The sequence below is a fragment of the Polyodon spathula genome, unplaced genomic scaffold (genome assembly GCF_017654505.1).
Source record: "Polyodon spathula isolate WHYD16114869_AA unplaced genomic scaffold, ASM1765450v1 scaffolds_705, whole genome shotgun sequence".
Lineage (NCBI taxonomy): Eukaryota > Metazoa > Chordata > Actinopteri > Acipenseriformes > Polyodontidae > Polyodon > Polyodon spathula.
In genome coordinates this window covers 40,384-60,407 of record NW_024472194.1, presented here as the reverse complement: position 1 = coordinate 60,407, position 20,024 = coordinate 40,384, and the positions used below count along the sequence as shown (strand labels likewise).

Below are 20,024 nucleotides of genomic sequence, written 5' to 3'. Positions count from 1 at the left end.
GCTCTCCGGTTCTTTTTTTGTTTTAAAGAGCAATTTGGCTTTTACAATTTTAATCTAAGTTACCAGTTGCTTTTAATGTAGACGATGTGGGGGTAGGGGGGTGCCTTTGATATACGGCGGGTATTTTGTGGCGGACGAGAAGAGACCAAACAACCGATTGTTTAAAATAAATCTTGCTCTGGCTTGCTTTTTTTTTTTTTTTTTTTTTTTTTTTTTTTTTTTTTTTTTTTTTGTATAAAATTGTTCTTTCTTTATTGGGAGCTGGAATGATGGCATGCTCGATCTTGCTGTGAAAGGATGAGTTCTTGTTTCGTACCAAACGGGGCAAGTCTGGAGGATTGCCATTCCAATTTGTTCGATCTGGTAAGTGGTTTAAAACTAAGGAAAAGCAGCCATTTTTTTAACAAGCAGAAAACAGTCTATGATTGCCCTGATCGGGACTGGAGAGAGCAGGCTTGGGGCCTGCCTGGCACTGCAATTCAAACCTTGCTGATCAATCTGCTGTTTATATGCATGCTTGTAGTACGTTGTGTTGATATAGGACTGAACGAAAAATGTTAATCATTGTTGACCTTGTGCGTTATTTTAAGCTTGTGCAAAGTGAGTTGACAATCCCTTTAATTAATATTGTAAACACGCAACATCTTAAACGGTGTAAAGTTCCCCGTTTTAATGTAATGCCTAAAACGAATAAGTTCACTTGTTTTTCATTACACATTTGGGTTGGCATGTAATCATAGATTCATATGTCTTACATACAACTTGATCAGGTTTTTTTTTTTTTATGGTGTTGGTCACTGCACATTAACTCGGATTAAACGCTTATTTGTTTCTGTTTGAAATTGATATTTTTGGAAGAGTCGTAATTCGAGGTCTTGAGAGAGCTGATTATGAGTTATCGGTTCAAACACATTTTAGTATTTTGTATTCTTAAGTAACTTTTAGCTAGTGGTAGTAGTTGTTTACAGCAGTCGTATTGCACTGCTATTGAGCAGAATGTAATGGATATCCATATTTGACATGCAAGCGTATATACAGCATATTGGTTTAGTTTATTACTTTCAAGATGAGAAACCTATAGTAGCCTTTTCTGTTTTCATAGCTTGTCTTGGTTAGTAAATGTCATTTTTTTATATAGCAGTAAGAGGTTTGTTATCAGATCACACTTTTTTTTTTTTTGCAAAACATATTCAGGCAACAGTATTTATTAGTAGTTAATTTTAATTACGTTGTAAAAAATAATACGTTGTTAGTGACTGGATTTGCTAGTTTTTTAAGCATAAACGCTTAAAAATGCATAAACGCTGTAGTTGTAGAACATTGTTCGTTTAGGGTCCGTAAATATTTATGAGCACCCCTTGTAATTTCAGAGGGAAGGCTGCGTTGTTAACATTTTTGTGTGACAATTTATTCCAAGTTGCTGTGTGAAGTCTTGAAATAGTTTCTTTCCAACATTCCTAAGTATTTTTAGCACAGGAATGTCTAAGGCCTAATTTAAAAAACAAAAACAAAAGTGTTGTTTAATGATCCCTTTTAATTTAATTGGACTGCTCAGTTATACCTAATAGATCACGTTATCTATTTTCCGAATTGGTGATTTATGATTGCTTTAAATACACTTTTACCTGCGACTTACAGTAATACTTTGACCAAACCCGTTTACTGTTTTAAAGTTTGAAGAGGGATGGTGTCTGGTACTGCACTGTGTTGGGACAGTAGTAAAAGTAATGCATACAATGGGTCAGACTAGCCTGTGTGTTTTATTTTCAGTGGTGTAAGAACTGACAGCACAGGACCGAACAGCTGAAATTAAATAGTTTGTCAAATGAAGAGCCAGTATGTTAAAAAGCATGCATAATTTGAAAGCCCTTAAATTATATAAAATATAAATCTAGATTTAAAATCGAACTTTTCTTTAATGCTCTATGTAAGCAGCAGATGAGTGCAGTTATATTTTATTTTTACGTTATGACAGTGCATATGGGAATTACAATCTCAAGGAAGACATTTTAGTCTGAGTTGAGACGCTCTGTGACTGAGCTGTTTCCAGATGTCAAAGCCTGACTCATGTCAGTAGTTGTGGTTGGTTCTGAACGATCCTAAACTGAAAGATACGTTTCTACAACCCACAGCCTGCTTTTCTACGCTGCTGTATTAATTTCCTGAAGATCCTCTTTAGTGTGTGTGTGTGTGTGTGTGTGTGTGTGTGTGTGTTTTTTTTTTTTTTTTTTTTTAGCTTTCTCCTGGGAGTCTATCCCGGTCTGTTCCAGAAGCCTGGAGCAGCAGATTTGGATTAACATTAAAAAACCTGGAATACTCTGGATAGAGCAGTCTGGATAAAACAAACCAGGAGGGGCCAGGATGACTGAACAGCCACTCCCGTCTCCATTGTTAAACATATTACACCAGTTTATACACTTGGACATCTGTATACACTAGTCAGCAGGGAAATTGCACTGCTATTTAAGAGTAAAAAAAAAAAAAATCACAGCTGAGCAATTAAACTCTGCAGGTGGCGGCACCAAATGGCTAGGAGGATTCTAGTTGTGGTGCCACCACAGGTCATAAGGGCTAACCCTGTGACGGCACCTACCCAATGTAATTGATCTAACTGTTAGGGGGCTGTGTGTCTTGTGGAATGCTCCCTTCCTCGATAACTTTAAAGGCGTTATTATAGGTTATCCTTGAATCGGTTAGTAACCAGCCTAAATCATCGGTATGGCTTTGCACTATAAGATAAAGGCAACATTTATTCACTTTTGTTCATTTAGTTTTAATTGAATTTTTTTAAATTATTCTGCACACGTAAACGGTTATTTTTCTTGGTTCAAGCACCCTGTTGTTCGGTATAAAAGTACAATTAATAATCTGAAGTACAATAATCAGCATCCGAATTCAATACTGTTTGCATATGAACTTCAGGTGTGTGAGCACGGCTTGTTCTAATTCTACATCTTCATAATAGCCCAGGCTGAAAGTAACTGGTGCCCTGCCATCTGATTGACAAGGCGTACTCGGTGTGCGTTTGATAAGAATTCCATGCTCCTCCTTATCAGTAGAAAGTGCTGGGATCTGTTCTGGCTTTCAACAACATACCTGGATTTCTCTCTCCTGAACACATTTCCAGTCACAGTTTTAGTTGTTTTAATACACTAGCCTCCCACACCCGTTAGTGAATGAATAAGTGTCCCAAGATTCCTGCAGGCTGTACCCCTGCCTTCTCCTCTTTAATAAGAAGAGACCGTGCACTACCAAAGCTAGATTGCCACACAATCTGGGTGTGTGTGTGAACGTGAATTCAGGATAGAATTCATATTAATGTAGTGATGCAAATGAAAATGATTAGAAATCATTGATCAATAATATGAAGGTGCAAGATTGTTTACATTGGCGTCAAAGGAACTGCAAATCAGTATCTGATCTCGAGACAGGCGAGCTTCTGGAGTGATTTGAATGTTTGCACCCATGCCAGCAGTCGCATGCACAGCAGCGTTCACATGCTAGTATTTACTGACTGTTCTTCCAGTGCACTTTGAAAGTTATTGTTGTGATGCTCGGCCTTTGCAGATGAGGAAGGAACTGTGTCGGTTTCTAACCTTCCTATTCAAAAGGTTGCCAAGGTTTGTTTCAAATGAGTTCTGTAAATCAGAAGCCGGAGAGGAGAAATGAGCTACCTTCCTGTCTAGGAGATGCCACTTGTTACACTGAGACTTGTAAATGATAAATGCCTGTTTTGGTTGTGGCTGTGTTTTATACTTCCCTTGCTGTGAGAAATGCTTGCCAGTTGTCTACAATTTCAGTAAGACCTCGACTTCAAGGAATCAAAGCCAGGCCTTGCTAATTGATTTGAAGTGATTTGCCGTGCTGTTTTAATAATGAAAAGCAGTGCTTTAAACTTGATGAATAATCTTTTTATATCACACTCAAAAGAAGTAGAATTTTTTGGCAGCCTAGGAATTATTTATGAGCAGTTCAGTCTTAAATGTCAAATGATATTGCATATTTTAATGTCAGCCTGGTACAAGTTATTTATAATTGGCTGTACTGAGTGATGCCGTTTTAGTGTCTGAAACAGTGGGGCACCATTATACTGTCTTTGGCCTTTCACTGTTAAAGCATTTGTACTCATTGCATTAACTTTGTGCCTGTAATAAATTGCTCCGAGCTTTCTTTTTGTGTCCTATATCCCAGGAGATATTTCTAAGTGTACACCATATATCATTTAGAGACTGCAGTGTGGCTATTTTTTGTAACATATTAAATTTGCTTGTGGATTTTGAAAGAACAGAAACAAAGGTGAGATGACTCCTGCTTGAGTGTCGCTGTGTTTACTCCAGGGCCCAGCCCTGTGTGTGAGAAGCTGGCCTCGAGTGTTTTCTGCTGTACAAAAGCATGCTGTGTGCTGTAGTAGGTCTCATATTTCAGCGTCTCCTTCTCTTGTCATCTGTCGAAAAAGGCTGCGGTGCACTCAAAGTTCCAAGCGCTGAGCCATTAACACACAGAAATGAGGCGGCCAGATCTTCTGAGCTTGCACTGTTTCTTTACAAAATAAGGAATCTTTGCAGTGGTGTAAATGTTCTAATAGTGTTTAGAAATCCTGCCACCAGGGCCTCTTAAGCAGGATTATGCAGTGGTGTTTCTAATTTCTGTGTGCATTTAAATAGCTTTACACAGGGGAGTGCATTGAGAGATGACAATTAACTTGTTGCTGTTATTTCAAAGTGACATTTCTGCCCTTATAATAAAATGCATTTCAAGCCTTGCTGTTGTGAAGATGCAGTCCTGCAGTTTAAGTGCCCAGAGATTTCCAGACAAGCCGCTGTTGCTGTTGGAGCCGTGATCTGGTGTGTCGGAGCCGTGCGAGAGCTTTGGTTTTGCAGGGCTTTGCTGTACTGCAACATGCAAGTGTTCCAATAAGCGTATCAGACAGGATTAATAGCTGTTCCTGAAATGCTTTTTAATGTTTACCTCCAGGTGCCTGCTATCTCTGATGCTGAGCTCTATGTGTTCTGCCTCCTCTCTTAGGCTGACTTGACTGGGATTAAATGGAAGCGGTATGTTTGGCAAGGCCCCACGTCGGCCCCGATTCTCTTCCCGGTGACGGAGGAGGACCCCATCCTGTGCAGCTTCAGCCGCTGCCTGAAAGCGGAGGTGCTGAGTGTGTGGCGACGGCACCACACGCCTGGCCGCAGGGAGCTGTGGCTCTTCTGGTGGGGAGAAGATCCGAACTTTGCTGAGCTCGTACATCACGAACTGTCAGGTGAGCCGCAGAATAGCCACGCTTTATTGGCTCAGAGTCTTGCGTACACTGTGAATGATTGGGAATGTGGCTCTCAATGTATTGTTTTGATTCCAGTAACATTGTATATCTTGGGATTTTGTACAGTTGTTTAAACTGTAACTGGAGATATATATATGTTTACTCTTCGATAGCACAAAGAAGTCCTAGTATATGACCTATTGGCTGTGCTTTTTAAAGTATTTTTACACTGTTCCGGGTGATTTTATACGCTAGAGGTTTGTGAGAATAGCTGTAAATATAAGGGCGATGGATCAAACCTGATTTTCTTTCTGTCTCAGACTTGATCCCAGTATAGCAGGATTACTTTACATTGATTCCTCGCTGAGAGAGGCAAGGGGGTTTGCTGTGTTCTGCAATGCCCACGACACATGGGCTTTATGGGAATACTGTGGCTTAAACTCAAGGGTGAAATACATTGACACTCAACTCATTCTTTAGAAGATTACTTGTTGCCCAAGGAACATTGGTTCCAAGACTTGGCTGTGTTGGACTGAGTTTCCCCATTAGCTTTTTATATACATGTGAGTGACGCCTTTCTTGTTGACTTTTAAACAAATATGTATATCTAACAGTTTGTGCGCTCCTCTGTCTCTTCAAACCCACTAGAGGAAAAAGCCAATTCTGCACTGAGCACATGCTGTTTGTTTGAGCCCTCTTAGAATAATTCCCCTGGTTGTCAAGATTGACAGGAGACCTTAATCTTGACTCTGGTGGCTTTTTCAGTGTTCTGATTTATAGCACCTCAAAGTAGTTGCAGACAGTATTCAGCGCTACCTTGCAATGTACTTAACAGAACACTTGAAAACAACTGCTAATCTTTAACTGCCTGTGCAGTGTTATTTAGAGAAGGCCTAATGTCATTTTGAAATTAAATAGTACCCCTTGGTAGGCTGTTGGCTTATTCTTATGCAAATGATTGTCTAAAGCCGCAGTGTGTCAGGGTTCTGCCAGCACTCTGAACAGAGATAAATGGGCGCATTCTGCTGAAAGAATTCCTGATCTTATGCATTGAAATAAGGGATGGAAGCCTGCCTGTGTGTGATGCTAATTGCTCAGCGGTTTGCTTCTGCCTCATTTCTGAGTGTTCTGGAGAAACCGAGGTAGGCAGAATCTCCACGAATCCCATTATTCAGGAGTTAAAACCCAGTGCTTGTTTGCGAGCAGAGATAGGCGGAGACGGGACTGACTTTCAAGTACTATATTAATATTTAAGCGTTGCATACTTCATGTCCCACAAAAAAAGAAAGTGGTATGCTCCATTAACATTTTCATCACATCAGTCAGAAAACCATTAAGCGTTTTGCGCAGATGGAAACAAACTTGACAATTTGCTGGAGCGTGAAGCACCAGAGCGTATTGGTTTAGAAGATGATTTTGTTTTTAAATTGGTTAAATAAAATGTAGCGCTAGCTGTCAAAAAGAAGATTTTTACAGATCTTCTGATCAGATTATTGGTGTTTGGTACCCAAATCTGAAATGGAGCTACTGCAATCAATGCAAGTTGCAAGTGATTGAAAATACTTTCAAATCATTGCAGGATTGCAGTTAAACGCACGAGAATGTGGACCGTTTTGCGGATTACCATCACTTGTCTAGTGAATTGGGTGAACAATTGTACCACAAGTATGCCTGTGCTCATATTGGAAACCCACTTGCTGGCTCACCTCTCAACTATATGATAACTGTGGGGCTTCCCTGGGGAGATTGCAGTCTAGGTCTTGACAGAATGCGTGTACTTCTGATTGGTTGGTTAGTGGAGGATATATCTTTGAAACATGCTCAAATAGGATGAACAGTTTCAGAGATGGAAGCAAGGCTCCTATTGCAGAGCTGTTTCACCCAGGTTTTGCGTTTGTAGGCACAGTGTACAGATAGCATGCTTGAGTGTATCTTGCTAAACTAGTAAAACCAGGAATGGAGCCAACGGCTATGCATTGGGAGTCTTATTTCCATTACTGTTTGTTGCAAGAAGTTATTCCACCAACTGGAAATTGATGGCTATATTTTGGGAACTTGATTTTGATATTGGGCACAGGCAGTACTACTCCAGTGCTGAGGATGAAATTCATACTGACGTTTTAACAAGGACTGTCGTCTATAGGAATTTCCCCAAAGCAAACGTAAGCTGTTTTGCGTAATGTTTTCTGCATTAAAAAAAAACACTATTTGGACTTTTACACTGATCTTGGATTATGATAATGTACCGGTCACTACAAAACCTGTCCAGAGTACATTTACCAAACTACTGAATTTCACTGTGGAAAACTAGAATTCAAAATGAATTGGATGTGTGAAGAGCATAGAGAAGATTATCAGAGATGGAGCTTACAGTATGTTAACTAAACTCTGGATTCATTTTGACATATTGGGCCTAGTCTCCTAATTTTCCTCTGCAGCCCTTTTTAATAAGTCTTTGTCTGCTATGATTTCCGCGGTGCACCCATGCGTGCGAAGGCTGCCACGTTGTGCTTTGGTCAGGAAATCGTCATTAATTCCTAATGGAGAGCTGTGAAGCGCTGTAAGTGTTGCTTGTGGGGAGGTGAATAGGGCTCTGCCCTGGTTTATTGCCTTGGCTTGAAGAATCCCCCTGAACTCTGGAGACACGGCACGGCAAAAGATATTCTTTACTGAGTTTAATGCCTGGGTACCGCAGTAATTAATTGTGGGTGGAAACCTGTGGCTGATGGTTTATCCCCTCCTTCAGCAGTGATTACTATTCAATTGAATCTAAAACCGTGTGGGAAAGATGCTGCTGATAACCTGAAGCAATCCGACACGGGGCTCAGCTGCTACAAGCTGGCACCAAAACCAAATGTACAAACAAAACCTGAGTAAACAGGATGCCAACAGGCTACAGGTTGCAAAAACTTTTAAAGTCTTAACCCTGGTATAATTCCTGTTTCCAAATATTTAGGCAAAGCAATTATTTTTTTTTTTTTTTCTGTGTGTGTATATCGACTTCTTTTCATCTCGCATTGAGATATAATCATCCAGCTGAATTCAGTTCTTCCTAGCTGGTCGCTGGTTCACGTGAGACTGTGACCTTTCACCTTTGTTGGTTCCACCAGCTCTCTACAATGGCAGTTGGTGCCAGTAGTTCAAAGGTCACGCAGAGCCTTGCATGACTTTTTTTAGAATAAGAAAATAAGTCTGGAACAGCCAGACGGGAATGTTCTTAAGTGTACATATTGTTGCAATAGAAGTTGTGCTTTTTGTGATGTTTCACACACATGCTTTGAATTACAGCCCCCTTCACCTTACTTTGCCAAAATGACTTGGCTCATCAGGGTCTTTTAAACCATTCATGTTTGTTTGATTTTGCATGTGTGTTTTTTAGATGATGCTTCCCAGATATAGGATTTCATTTTTCAGTTGATTGTATTCAGCGGGGAAGTGGGACCTGTCGGTTTGGAGATCCGATTTGAATTTTAAAATTGGACGTGACCGTTGTTACAGATGGGGAGGTTTAAAAAATGCTTAGGCGATGATTGAAGCCAATAAACCAGGAAAAGCACGCAGATTTACTAAACCAAAATAAATTATAAAGTGATCATAGAGCTTAATTGGCTTTGTTAGCAGTTTAGCAGAACAACAATAATATTCGTTTTTTTAAACAAAATTCATAATTTTAAATGAGAAATGGGGTTTAGGTGTAATTAACCTTAAAATCTCCATCCTAATGCATGCTTGAAGATGTCTTTATTTATGCCTACCAGTATTCTGAATATTGCATGAGTTGCAGAACACAGGCTGATACTCACTCAAACAAAAGTCTTGGAAAAACAGAATTCCATATATAAAAAATAATCAAAACATGTCCCTTTGTATTGTATTTATCTTGCAGGGTCCTGTACCCCTCGTCCTTTCTAACTGTTTAAAGAACTCCTCCATTCACTGCGCTCTTTAAGCATAATTGACTTGTAATCTTATATCTGCAGAGATTGAAAGGGAGGGGGAGGACTTCCTTTCATTGGTAGCTTCTATGTGAGGCTGCAGCAGCCGTTCATGTATTGTGCTTATCAGAGGGACAGAATCATTCTCCCAGCACCCCTTTACAAACTTCATGTCGGGAGAGTTATAGCCTATTTTAATAAAGTAAATTCACCTTCAATATGTCAAAATGGCACAGGCATAGACTTCCGCCCTATGGTCCCATTATAATGTTTGGCCACCAACTGTTTTCAATTGCGCTGGTCCGTGTAACACTTTTTTTTTTGGCATCTAGGCAGGTAATTACTGCATGTGGATTGTGGCAGAAATTATACATCTGATCCAACAGCAGCTGTTTAGATTAGGTTTGAAACATAATGCCTTCGTACCTGAAATAAAATCAGGCAACCGTTTACAGAACCCAGTCCTGTGTATGTTGCATGACTTTAAAATGGAATGCCTTGTCTGGATATTGCATTGTTCACCCTTGTTCCGCTGTGTTACAGAAAGTGCAATCTTTTGATTCTTCGCTCGAAGCTGGTGTCTCAAACTTGATTTTAGCACAGCTGTTTAACACTGTGTCTGTGAAACATGCATCTTCAGTTAACTTGGCTTCATAACACTCTGGTTGTCGTTGGCTACACTTTTATTTCCATTTGCCAAGCCACGGGCTCTTTTGGGAAAGCTTTGTGATGCAATGCAGTTTATTTTTTTTTATTTAGTTTTTTTGAGAAATGGAAAAACGTAATTGAGAATTTCCAGTTAAAAGAAACCCCTAGCAGTAATCGTCTCAAAGGCTAGTGCTTTTTTTTTTAACTTCTTTTTTTACTTGGCTTATTGAGCTGTTGGTAAACCATGATTCTGTTCGCTGTTGCCAGTGTACGCCATGGGGATGTTAACAGTGTGAAGTGCTTTGCTTGTAGGTGTCTGAACGTTAGGATTTGTGTTATGTTGGTGGCTTGCTGCACACAGACGTGGTTTTCATGGGGGAAGGAAGCTTGCATGCTTACGATAATAGCTGGAATATAAACAGACCTTCAACAAGGTTGTAAAACCATAGAGGAATGTGCAGTAAACAAATCTGTTTATTTAAAATGCCCAATTATTGGGCATCAGTGCTTGCTTAAATGTAACCCCGCATATAGCACACATTTTGAATATCATTTTGTAGCCTTCCCCAAAGAGTTTTATCTGTATCCACAGTCTTCCTTTCCCCTTTAAAAGTACTGAATCCAAATGTTATATTTTAAGATTAAAAACCCAACCTCTAAATATTCTTAGCCTTTTATTGCTTTAAATATTTAAACTTTAACCATGTTGTCAAAATAAACATGCCAAACATCTTCACCATATACATATAAATACCTTACACACAGTCCTGAATGCAAATACTTGGAGCAGTGTTTTGTTTTTAAATGATGCAGACATTCCCAATACGTTTATTCCCAATCCTGCCGTTTAGGAAATGAACCAGAAATGACCACCTCTAAATACACAGTGTGGTCCTTTTTTCTGTTTTACATTCTTCAGGAGACTTGGGTTAGTCCTCTTGGACTGGGTAGCTTGTGTGCGTCCACAGTCCAAGTGCTCTGCTTCCTAGTTAATATTTATTTAGTTGTTCTCCAGTCTTCCTGAGCGGCAGTGCAGGCCTCCTGCTGGGAAATCGTTCCTAGTTGAGCCTGTTTACAAGACTTCATACGCCTCTCGCAGCTATACAGCCTCAGTTAATGATACTGCAGGCCCTGTTCAAAACAGCCAACCAGTGCCAGAGTTTTGGCATAACACGCAGTTCAAAGCTTTGTATTAGCAGAGTCTGTTTCCGGTAAACCTTCCAAGTCTTTGAGGTGTTGAATGCTGAATAATAAAAGAGCTGAAATCCGTATTTGATAAGTACATTGTTGCTGTAGCTCTGTGCCTATATTCAGATGCACTGATTCAATTTCTTTCCCCTGTTGCTTTTTAAGTAGGCGTATTTTCCTTCCACGATGTCTGAAACAGTTTGCCTTGTGTTTTTGTGTTGACATCTAGCTTTTTTGATGAGCACAAAATGTTTTTCCAGAGATGGCTCATGTCGAAGTAGAGCGATTTTTATTTGTTGTTCAGCGACTGCACAGTTCGGAATGACGTGAGTAATATACGCAACATCTTGCTTTTTTGTTTCGATTTTTATACTAGTTTTTAATTGAGAAAAGAGAGATCCAGTGCTGTGTTGCTGGGAAACGGTTGTCTCCTTGACTCGTCTATACTTTCTTTTAAAGAGAAAGCGCACACCATGGAAGAGATGTGCTCAGTTACTGAGCAAAAGTGCACAGTAGTAATCTGTTATTTAAATAGCGTAATAACGACCAGATTAACGTTAGTCCCCTTTCACATCTCTAAAGGCACTACATTATAGAGCAGCTCTGTCCTCTGTCTTTCTGCAGGTGCTGGGCAGTGTGATCAGCACAGCCAGATTCGCTGATGCAGGGTCCTGTGAGAAAACGAGTCATTACCATTATGTGTTGTTGTTGCCATTCTTTTTACTGCACACCTCCCAACACTAAGCCACGAGAGAGAAACTATACCATTGGTTAATGAAGGGCAAACAGGGACGGATGCTGTTAGACTGAGCTCAGTATGACTGCACTTCCAGGAATTTTCAATCGCACGTGGCAGTGTCACAACAATTCGTCCCCACCAACAACAATACAGTTGTCAAGTACAGTACTGCAGAATGAAATTGAATTGTGACAGAACAGGATTAAAATTGCAATACTTTTAAAATGCAGCGGTGCAATACACATTCTAAATGCTTTCATGTTTTCAATATCAATTGCTAATTTTATATAGACATTTCAGTGATGCTGCTGTTTTGTAATAAGAAGTTATCCCCCCCCCCCCCCCCCCCCCCCCAAAAAAAAAAAACACCACCAACGCAATGAACACACAATAGGTTGGTATTTATTAGTTTTGCTCAAATTCTTACACCAAGTCGCTATATCGTTTAAGTAGCAGCTCCCTGCGTTTTTTTTTTTAATTAGATTTCTTTTATACCATTTGATTTTTATAATGGAAAAGTGACCTCTTATTTTTGTAACAATTAGGGTGCGAATCACTCAGAAAACATTGATTTGTATTTGTTTAAATTACAATTTCGTCTACATAATAAGCTTTCTGTATTTAATCATTTGTTGTTTTATGAATGAGTATGAAACCGACTTGGTGCCCTTGGGTTGGATTTGTGTTTTACCTTTTTGCCTCCTAGAACTTCCTTGGTGCCCCTGAATCTTCATGCCCAATGAAGGCGACATTGCCTTGTCCTTCATGAGCTTAACTTCATGCCCTGGACATTCATGCATAAAATGCAAATGAATCCCTGTTTAATTACGTTGGCTTCATGGGTATCTTGTTTACTACATTTTTTCATTTTATCTACAACATAACTGGTTTTACACTGACTAGGGATGGAAATAAGACTCCCATGGCAGAACAGTTTGATCCATTTCTGGTTTTACTTCCTAGGAGTTTAATAAGACACACCTGAACTTGTTACCTATACTTTGTGGCAGTAAAACCTGGAAACTGGTGAAACTGCTATGCAAGAGGAGTCTGTATTTCCATCCCTGCTCACAAAGGGTTTGGCTGTATGGACCCAAGCACCGAACTGTTCTTAATTGAGCCCGAATGCAGCTGTCTAACTGTTCCCTGGTTGCTTGCAGGGGAGGAGGATGGCGTGTGGGAGAGCGGCCTGTCTTACGAGTGCCGCACGCTGCTCTTCAAAGCCATTCACAACCTGCTGGAGCGTTGCCTGATGAACCGCAGCTTCGTGCGCATTGGCAAGTGGTTTGTGAAGCCCTACGAGAAGGACGAGAAGCCCATCAACAAAAGGTAGGACTGCTTGTGTTTTCTGTACAGAGCCAGTTACAGCTGCTATGCACAATAAAATTCACTGTGAGTTGATTTTTAAAACAAACACTTTGGGTTTAGTTTTATAAACTAGCGTGGTGTTTTCTTTTATTTCCCAGAAGCTTGCAATCCTATTGCACTCTGATAACCTTTTTCCTCTACAACTGCTTTTTGCTACTGCTTCATACGGGGCGTTGTGGATGTTTTAAGTGTGCTTTAAAAGAACCGCTTGCTTTTAACTCTAGTCCAGTCTAGATTGTGAAACTCGAGCTGACTCAAAGGGACTAACCTTGGCAATGCTGCGTATTTACAGTGTAAAACTAGCAAGAATTGCTTTTCCTATTGGGAACGCCTTTTAAATGGACTGGCTGGGTGGGATACAGATTTATGGTGTGTAACTGATGTAAACCACATTGCTGGAGCTTGAAAATCTCCTTATTAAAATACTTTTTGGAAAAATACAATTTTAACTTCAGCATTTTATTAAGTAATTTGTGGGTGCATTGTTTCAGTGTATGGTGACTGAATAGCTTTATTTTCCTGTTGCATGACTATCTTTCTTTTTATATCGTAGTACTTTTAAAGAGATTTGTGGCTGGTATAATGTTAGCAAGCAGCAGCTCTTAAGTATTTGTTTACCAGTTATAAGAAATCAAATTGGTGTTTGCTTGATCAATGCCAAAATATGGCCTTGCCATGCATTTTATAAAAAGGAAATTAATCAAACAGGAAAAATATTTGATCAGATTGAGCATTTTTACTTTTTTAAATTGTCATTGAATATATTTCCTTCGTAAATGTGGCAGCTCAACAGACCCAGGCTGTCAGATGTAGAAGTGCATTGCGTCATTCATGCTTGGTTTAGATTAGTCTCTGGACGCTGGTGTGCTGTACCTGCTTGCTTGTGTGTGTTTATGATTCCACTTGTCTTGGTTTTCATGCTCCAGAATACACCCGGGATGTACCAACCTGTTAAAAGGGGGGTGCCTGGGGAGAGAAAGCAAATCAGGTTCACTCCCTCAGCCATCACATATTACACAGATTACATCATGATGATAAATCGCGTGCACAGCAAGAAATTGGCGAGGGAGCGTACGCTTTATATTTGAACGCGCCATAAGTGACAGATCAATCCATTTTCAGTTTCTTTTGTTTGGTCTGTTCTACTTCATTGCAGCTACAGCGAACTGCATTAATGCATATGTTTTCCTTGTATTTCAATGTCAAATGTTCTGGGGCTGTGTTGCCCTGCTTGCTACTGATTACTCTAACAATGCTACAGTACTGTTTATGGTAGCGTAAGGTCATTCTGTAGCCCAGGATACTCATATTTTACAGGAAAATCCTGTTTAAGGATACATCCATAAATATATAAATTAAGTAACCCTAAACCTGTATTTTAAACAGTATGAAGAACTTTATCTTAAGTTGAGTACACTTATTAAGTTGGGCAAGTGGCTGAAAAGACATTTAAATAGTTCTCCATAAGAAAGCCCAGCAGCTGTGGTGCTAATCTAATCATTTACATACATTGTGGAGGGTGAGCGATGATGCTGCAGCACATTCATATAGTATGAGCAGCATTACAAACAGCTATAGGGAAATAATCCCAATATATGCACAGCAATTATCCATGTTATGCTGTCCATCTAATGTGAGAACTGCACTAAATATAACCAAAGCCTTTCTGTCAGGACATCCCTTCTCAATGGATTTGTGCTTTTAAGGCTCCACTACTGCAACCTTGAACCTTAAACTAGTGTTCTGAAGAAGTTGCTCTTGAAGACAGACAGGTAGAGGAGTTGATTATAAGCCAGGCCATTACATTCCTTCTCTTGGTACTTAAATGTGTGATATATTGTTACCTTTCAGGTCAGACTAGTTCAGAATTAATGGTCTCTGTTAAACAGCATTCAACGAAAGCGAAAGTATTGCCGTGCACTGTGCAAATGGGCCGTACCCCACACTGTCTAACCTCACTGTTAGTCAGGAACATCTGCTCTAGCTTCACATGGGGTTTTATTTCCCCTTTTTTTTTTTTTTTTTTTTTTTTTTGTTTTGCACATCTAATTGGGTGTGCAGAGCTGCATTCAAATGCAGTGTGTGTGATCCAGCTTAAGATGCCTGTCTGGTTCAGAAAAGCCATAGCACGTTCATCGCGGTATTTGTTACGAGGTCCTTGCAGTGTGGCTATAAATCTATGTCGATACGATTAAATAAAATCCACTGGAGGTTATGTATTTGATGGAAAAAAAACCTAGAAACTCAACAGTAGCCAAATCATTAAATACACAAGATGTCTCTGCCAGTAGCATCCTGTGCTGAAATGAGAGAATGAACACGCTGTGCTCTACCCAACCTAGAGCATTCCACAGCGCTTTCAAGCTTACCATTTCGAGACTGGGTGAATAATGTACTCTGATGGGATAAATTGCGTGACGGATGATGCTAATGTGACTGCTGTCATTAATGACCAGACGCATCAATGTGGCAGACTTTGATCTTTGCGTATAATGCCTTCTTTCGACTGGGGTGTTCTCCTTTTGTACAGCCTTTCAGGGCTGTGCGTATTGTGTGGCAGGCTGCTTGAGAGCGCCGGCTATTCTCTCGGATAGCACTTTAATTAAATCTTCAGCCTATTTGGCTCGTTTGACCTACATTTGGCTTTTGTTTTCATTACCCCCACCCTTCTGTTTTGTTTCAGTGTCTAATTAGGCGGCACATTTAGTGGTGTAGTGAGAGGGACGGGGTGGGGATGGGTTAAATCATACCTTGTCTTGAAGATTTAAAGAGTTAGGATATCGCTGCTGTTTCTGTGTTCAGTGTCTACAGGATTACATGCAGCTGATAGTGATGCATGAATTTACCTTGTCAGTGAAGCAGAGATGTATATCCTGCCTTTCTGTTTCGATAAGTGGATATTCCTGATTGCCTGAGGAAATGCAGGTGTATTGAATCAGCTGCTATTGCAGATCAACTACACAAAATGACTGCTTGCTTTTATGCAACTGTATATATCTACCTGAGCCATGAGGTCTAGTTTGATTATCAAACTAGCACTCAGAATGCAGATGCGCTGTAGTATTATATATTCCAATTAAACCTTGAGCTATTTCCTTTCAATTATGGCAATGTGATGTTTTTTTTTTTTTTAGAGCTCCATATTTAGCCACCTGTTACTTTTGGCTTAAGTGTCATTCATGATGATATGTATAATATAATTGGTAAGTTTGGCAGTATCACATTTTCAGCAGTTGTATTTATTTGGCAGCAGTGGGAGCCTCTTAAAGTCCACGTTGGCTTTTGAATTAACCGCGCATGTCAGTCCTGTACGGCAGTCTGCTGTTACCCAGGCTGCTGGTCTTCCTTTGTGCTCTCTGTCATCTCTCTGGCTCTGCGGAGGTTTGAAAATCAGAGCGGTAGCTGCAAGTAGGACAGGATCAACAGCAGGAGTCTCGGGTCACGTGAGCGTCTCTTTGGATTATCGTGTTGCTGCAGAGACCGGTGGGAGGTGAGTATAGCACTTTTAGATTAGAAAGTCAGCTCTTTTCCCCCCGTTTGTATGTCTGTGAACAATTCCAACCCTCAGAAGTGACCCCAGCAATGATTAGTAGTGCGTATTGCCTCGCTCCCCCTGGATGAGGGCCAGGCAGCAGTGCGGTCCTATAGAGCCGCTCTGGTTCATGAAACCTGCTTCAGAAGTAGAGAGGAATTCTCAACGTTAATTCATCACCTTGAAGTCTCCAACTGTCAGTCCCTTCTGTACAGCCCGAGGTGCATCTGCGGCAGGCTCCTTTTGAAAGGATCAACTGGTCTCGTTTACGGCGTATGCTTTGTCAGGGGCCCCTGTGCGTTTTGTGAACGCTCTAATCAAAGAGCATAGCTTCAAAAGGCTCTTCAAATGGGAACTTCTTCTATTCCGCACTCTCCTATCCCTCCTTTTTCAAACATGTCCTACAGTGGCAGAATGATTGTTACCACCTGCAGAAGTTGGCGCTTCTAACATATAGCGAAAGGAGCATCTGTTTTTGGTGGGGTTATTCTAAATGCTGCTTGTTAAAATAGGAAATATCTACAGCCCTGATATTTTCAGGCTTGCCATGTAAGGAAACCCACTTTCTATTACAAATATTGACTTTTCATGGTATAACGACAGAGAAGCAGTGCAATGTGAATTTAATTTAAGTGGATTAAGAGGCACAGGTAGGCTTTGGGGAGTTTAGATTGTGAAATACTGTTACTTGTGCTTGGTGAGATGCCACCACTGCTTCAGTGAGAAACAGTGCTGTAGTTTTAATGGGCTGCCGTGCTGTGTTCTTTATAGTAATGACACTCTAAGTGGTCGTTGATAGGGGAGAGGGGTGTGTGCTTGTTAGTGCTCCCGCATTGTGGGCTAGAGGTCTTGTAGCTGCTGCTTGTTCTTATTCAGGCACTGAATTGAAGGAAGAATGAGTCCGTTCCCACCCTGCTGCCCGACTCCAGCAGAGTTACTGAGGATTCTGAAGGAGGCATGGACTTTGCAGGCACTGTACAGTGGATTCAGTCCTTGCTAATCATCTGGGATCTTTTAGGATGTTCAAATTGGAATTGTTTTTTTCTTTTGAAGTCATTTTTTGTATTGTTTGAAATGTATTGTTTTTGAGGATTTATGTATTTATCTTGCTAGTGGAATAAGTAGTGAAGGCTCCTTTTTCATTGAACACTTTACCCAATGGAAAAGGTGTTTTAAACCTGTTGTGCAAACATTGCTTTTCAGCCACAGGAACTGTTTGTCATTACCTGGATTGAAAGCTGCAGCTATTCCTCTTCAGATACTGTGGGTCAGTTTTTTGTAAGCTTGTGGGGGGAACATCAATCTGTGCTCCAGTAGGAATTCAAAGTTAAGATCCAGTACAAAGCTTGCACTTTCTGGATTCCAGGAATGCAGTTTCTGTCCAGCCTGATGTTTTCGGATTTTGTTGCTTTTTTATGTTCGAGGTGGGCACATGTCTAGGCATGGAGTTCAGGCGCTGTCGGGAGTGTGACAGGTCTTGATGAAGTACTGTGGAGTTCTGTGTGGAAGAAAAAACCTCCAGCGGCCACTACTTGAAACATCATCAAACAAGCCAAATATTTTAACATCCACATCAAACCTAGTTTTATGAAGCTACTTGCTTCCAGCAATGGCAGGACAGTCCACATAAACCGCTGTGATGTTGCTATTGCTGGAAAATGGTGCATGTTTTGAGTGAAACACGTATATATTCTATACCTGTGTGTGTCCCTTTAACACAAATTTCTGACACTGTCAGCATATGCCTTGGCATCAGCAGCACTGATTCCTTGCAAAACGGCTCTAACTGATGTCATTTAATGTGGAGAAAACATGGTGCTGTACAGGCAGTGGACCTTGGACTTTAATTATATATGAGCTCCTAGTCCTTGTTTGTCGCATTCCGGTTTGATCCCTTGACTTCACGGCAGGGTCCCTGCTGGTTGGTTTGTTTGTCATGCTCCTGTTACTGAGTGCACGGGGCTGTGCCGTGGATGTGGAAAGCTACATCGAGCGGTGCCTGTACTTGGGTTAGGGAAGACATTAACATTGTTGGGCACTGTGGGGCCTTCTGCTGCCAAGTTAAAGCAATCTGTGGTTAAGGTTTAATTGATAGATCAATACCTTTTTATACTGTTTATTATTTAATCTAGTTCATCGTTGTGTGTTCAGATTACACTAAAATAGCTACTAACGAATTGATCAGTTATCTAAATAAGGAAGCTGGGCTGTGTTGGGTGTAATGCATTGAGTGGTTTGAAAAATTTGTTCAGTTCCTATATTCAATGGGATTTGAACATGCAGCATCAGTAGATTTTATATATTTGTCCTTTGAACCTTGTCATTTAAACTCCCCAGTGTAGTAGCAGGAGCATGTATGTTTGGCTCACAGAGATATGGACAGGCTGGTTTCAAAGGAAGCTAACTGGAAAGTGCACTAAATAAAGGTCTGGTTCTGATAGTGAAGCACGGAAAGTTACAACTACAGAAGAAAATGCAATAAAATGAACCGTTTGATATACTGCAGCTTCACTTCGGCTGACAGCGTATGCCAATTGTGAAAGTTACTGATCTTTATTGGAAAAACAACAAAAAAAATGTTTTAAAAACACGAGCCGGATTATGTGTAACTGAGTTAGTAGTGTTTGTTTTTTCTGTTTGACTTCAGAGTCTTCTGTTATGTACACAAGGTAAATATCTAAAGATTTTGTAGAAAGATAACATACAGTAAATCTCTGATAGAATGCAGCATGCTGTATGGATTTGATGAATGTTGATGGTTGATGCATTTCAACAATAAACATCTCGGAGTAAAGGAAACCCAATACTGATCATGTTTGGCCTCATTCGGATTAAAATACCAGCAACGTACAAACCAATTGCACAGTGCTCCAAACCTCAACATGCAACAGCTGCTAAATGTTTGTTTCAAACCATCTGCTATTAAAATTGTTTATATTGCACCATGATTCAATATTAATGCTGTGTATTAACTGTCAAGAAACATCAAATATGATCCTGAGAAACCTGTCTGCGGCCAGGAAATGAAACGTGCTGAACATGAGGGCTCTGTTTATCTAACAAATTAGCTAGGTTCTCATAATTCAGCTTGGATGAAAGCAAGTAGGAGAATTTCCAAGTAACTTTCCAGAGAGAAATACCTTATGATCTCTTAAAAATCCCATAGCAGCAGTGTAATTGCCAAGGCCCTGTGATGTAGAACGAGGGCTGATATCAGACGGTGCCGTTCAAGGCGGAGGACAGCACAAGCCCTTTGTTTGTTTTCACTGTTTTCAATCTGAGGCTTGCTGGATTGTTTGAACTGGCAGTACATGCTCTACGCTCGTGTCTGCTTTTCTATTTCTCTACTGGGGA

The 20,024-nt window shown here is 40.3% G+C and overlaps 1 protein-coding gene across 1 annotated transcript in view; it reads left to right on the top strand.

Annotated features, from left to right (window-relative positions):
- The first annotated feature begins 223 nt into the window (after positions 1–223).
- med13a (mediator complex subunit 13a) overlaps positions 224–20,024 on the top strand; it is a 47,933-nt gene continuing 28,132 nt past the window's right edge. Inside the window, exons 1-3 of the mRNA XM_041240869.1 lie at positions 224–363; positions 5,026–5,260; positions 12,931–13,099. Coding sequence (XP_041096803.1) covers positions 298–363; positions 5,026–5,260; positions 12,931–13,099 — 470 coding nt within the window. The 5' untranslated portion in view covers positions 224–297. The remainder of the gene's footprint in view (positions 364–5,025; positions 5,261–12,930; positions 13,100–20,024) is intronic.